The sequence below is a fragment of the Rhagoletis pomonella genome, unplaced genomic scaffold, assembly GCF_013731165.1.
Source record: "Rhagoletis pomonella isolate Grant_MI unplaced genomic scaffold, Rhpom_1.0 Rhpom_scaffold_00004, whole genome shotgun sequence".
NCBI lineage: Eukaryota > Metazoa > Arthropoda > Insecta > Diptera > Tephritidae > Rhagoletis > Rhagoletis pomonella.
The window spans coordinates 27,423,685-27,426,931 of record NW_023458558.1 but is presented as its reverse complement, the minus strand read 5'-3'; the positions used below and the strand labels follow the sequence as shown (position 1 = coordinate 27,426,931).

Here is a 3,247-nt window from a genome sequence, read left to right as displayed (position 1 = left end):
TAGGCTGCTGAAAAAATACACGATTATTTAACGAATTTCACTTTTGTTTATATTATCAGAGAAGTTAGATGATTCAGCAATAAGAGGATAACTTTCGCATGCATATGTTGGTAAGCAAACGCTGTGATTGCACATGTAAAAATGATTTGAATTAAATCGTAGACATCAACGAAACAACTTATGACTACCATATGGGTTTGAACAAATGAAGTCAAACAAAAGCCGCTGACTATCTGGCAGCTGGCTTTTAACCTACTCGTACATATCACTTGCCTGCTGATGAACTGAACACCAAAACGTTGACTTCGACGTAGACGCCAATTTCTTCATGGCAGTTCACGCACTAATGCAGACGCTAATGAATTACAATTGTTACAGGCTTGTTTAATAAATTGCCGTTTAATAAAGATTTTTTTTTAGAGCAATCGTAGTTTGCGAAGTGCGCATGCCTATAAAAACCAACTGTAATACCGGCAAGGCACACAATAACCCACATAATTGTTCAAACATCAACAACCAACCAAGTGTGAACATGCGTGGATTTACAGTAAGTGGAGGAAAGGATACGCTTGCACGGGATTAATTTACTTGAATTTTTGCTTCATTTATTCTCACACTTTTGCAGGTTTTATGCACCCTTGTGGCTTTGTCTGCAGCTGCACCCCAGCAAGGGTATCAGTACGCCGCACAGTCATCAGATGGCCAATTGCAGTTCAGTGGCGTGTCTTCGAGCACGGCTGAAGCTTTAAAGGATCTGCAAACCGTTATGGCTGTGCAGTCGGCCAATTTGGGGCCCAACTTTGAGTTGGGGAAGGTAGCAGGTGCTGCCTCCGCGACTGCATTTTTGGGCCAGCCTCAGCCAAGATACTTGCCGGCAGTGAGCAGCGTACAGCAACAACAGCAGGTGCCAAAGTTACAGCAACAACAAGTTCAGCAACAAATTTCTCTACAACAACAGCAACGTGTACAACAGCCTCAGCAAATTGCGCTGCAGCAACAGCAGATTCCTCAACAGTCTTCACAGCAACAACAGCTCGTCGAACCAAAGACAGTTATCACAAAACGCTTCTTTCTACACGCCGCACCCGAAGATGCCGAGGAAGAGGTGCAGGAACGTCATATCACTATTGGCAAAGCACGTAAAAGCTACAATGTTGTCTTCATTAAGTCCTCCAACAAGGCAGCCAAGAAGGCGTCCATCAAAATCACGCCCGCTGCTAATGAAGAGAAGACCGTTATTTATGTGCTGAATAAGAAACAAGACGCTGCCGATATCGATGCGCAAGTGTATGAGCCGGCCACTACCACCACTAAGCCTGAGGTATTCTTCATTAAATATAAAACAGCTGAGGAGGCGGCGCATGCGCAACAAACTATTCAGGCACAATATGATGCATTGGGCGGTTCGACACAAGTCTCTAATGAAGGTGTTGCGCCAGTTAGCTCCGTCATTGGATCTCTGGAGGTCGCCAAGCAAGCAGAAGCGGCAACTGGCGGTAACAATGAAGCAGCGCAAGTCTCGCGTGGCGCACAGGCAGAAGAGTTAGTGAAGTCAGCAGGTGTACAGAGTCAAGGAGAAAGGCTTACCGCTCAGGTACAATTATCTCAGAGTGCCAATGCAAACAATGCCTATTTGCCTCCAGTGAGATATTACTACCGTTAATTTAAACCTTCGCAGCAATTAGGCGTTTATCTTCATTTTGCCATGTTTATATTCTCTCTTTGATTGCCTCTTTCAAGAAGCAAAATTATTGCCATATTCTTCTTGTTATATGTATTTGTTGTTGTTGTTGTTTTTTTATATTTTTTACGGTACATACTTTAGTTTCAAATTATAATAATAAATAATAAAAAACTAGATGTCTACATTTAATTATGTTTACCATCCGTTGATCGAGGGTCCACATAATACAGAGCAATAAAACAGCTGAAGAGGCGGTGCATGCGCAACAAACTATTGGGCGGTTGGGAATAGGTCACCGACTTTCATTTTTAAATCATACTTATAAAAGTCATTTGTATAACACCTTTACTACGAAAAATGTTAATGACTTTTATACGAATTATTTAAAAATGAAAGTCGGTGACCTATTTTATATAGATGACTTTTAAATGTTGAAAAGTCACTGACTGATTTTTATTGATGACTTTTATAAATAAAAGTCTTCGATAATGTTATCCAAAACATATAATATAAAAATAAAAAATAATTGTTATTTTGGATTTATAATATAAATATCAAAAATAATTGTTTTTTTTTTTAATTTTGCATAAAAATTGCAAATAAAAATTTATCTTCAAGTTTGAGTCTCAGTGAAAAAAGATCTCGATTGGTAGATATCACTTAGTTGCAGAACGTCTCCTTCATATTGAATTTTTCCATGGCAGTTTTCATCAATAACTGTTATGATCGGTCCCTGCTGTAGACACATTTTGGCTATGAAAAGAATCTCTTCGAGCACCACGAGTTAAAACTATGTTTTAGAAAAGGTGAATAACTTTCCTCCCATTTCTTTGGTCTGACGTTTTAAAAAAATATTTGTAGTCTATCTGCGGAAATCAACTACAGTGGCATTACTTTGACCTCCCTTATGTATGATAAGCTAAATAAAGGTACGATTGTACCAACTTTTTCTTCGCTATAGGTAATACAGCAGCTAATTTCGTATCGCTAATTGCGCAGCTGACTTGTGTGTGAACACCAAACTCAACGCCGCAATTTAAAGCTTAATAGCCTCAGCTAATTGACTTGTTTGCACATAGCCTTAGGTTCGATTGTTAGCGGATCTACCAACAACAGACCATCTCTCTTGAAACCTCAGGGCCGAATGGCATAATCCCGGAAACGCCATTACTGAGGCAAAAACCCACAGTTAAAGTAAATGCTTTCTGCTTTTAAATTAAATTTAAAACAGTATTTGTTTCTTAACGTTCGCTGGCACTTGAGGCTATAGTATAAAGTGATTATATACCACACAGTTCTAAAATCAATATGGACCTATGGATGTCCGTTATGGGGCAACGCCAGCAGTAGCAGCATCGAAATCCTTCGTCATGCGTAACCCAAAATCCTCAGCGGAGCACCGTGGTATAAGAAGCGAGAATATCCATCACGACTTGAGAATTCGAGGAGTACGAACCAAAATACATATATCAACGAAAGGCGACGTATGTATCGATGCATCGAAGCTTTTAGCGCACCCAAATCAATAAGCAAGAGCTCTACTGCCTGTAAACAGGCACTCAA

At 39.8% G+C, this 3,247-nt stretch overlaps 1 protein-coding gene across 1 annotated transcript; it reads left to right on the top strand.

The window, feature by feature from the left end:
- Positions 1 to 532: 532 nt before the first annotated feature.
- On the top strand, positions 533 to 1,663 carry LOC118738175 (probable basic-leucine zipper transcription factor R). Its single transcript, XM_036469098.1, has 2 exons — positions 533 to 547; positions 626 to 1,663. The coding sequence occupies exons 1-2, from the start codon at positions 533 to 535 to the stop codon at positions 1,661 to 1,663; spliced, it is 1,053 nt and encodes a 350-aa protein (XP_036324991.1).
- The last annotated feature ends 1,584 nt before the right edge of the window (positions 1,664 to 3,247 follow it).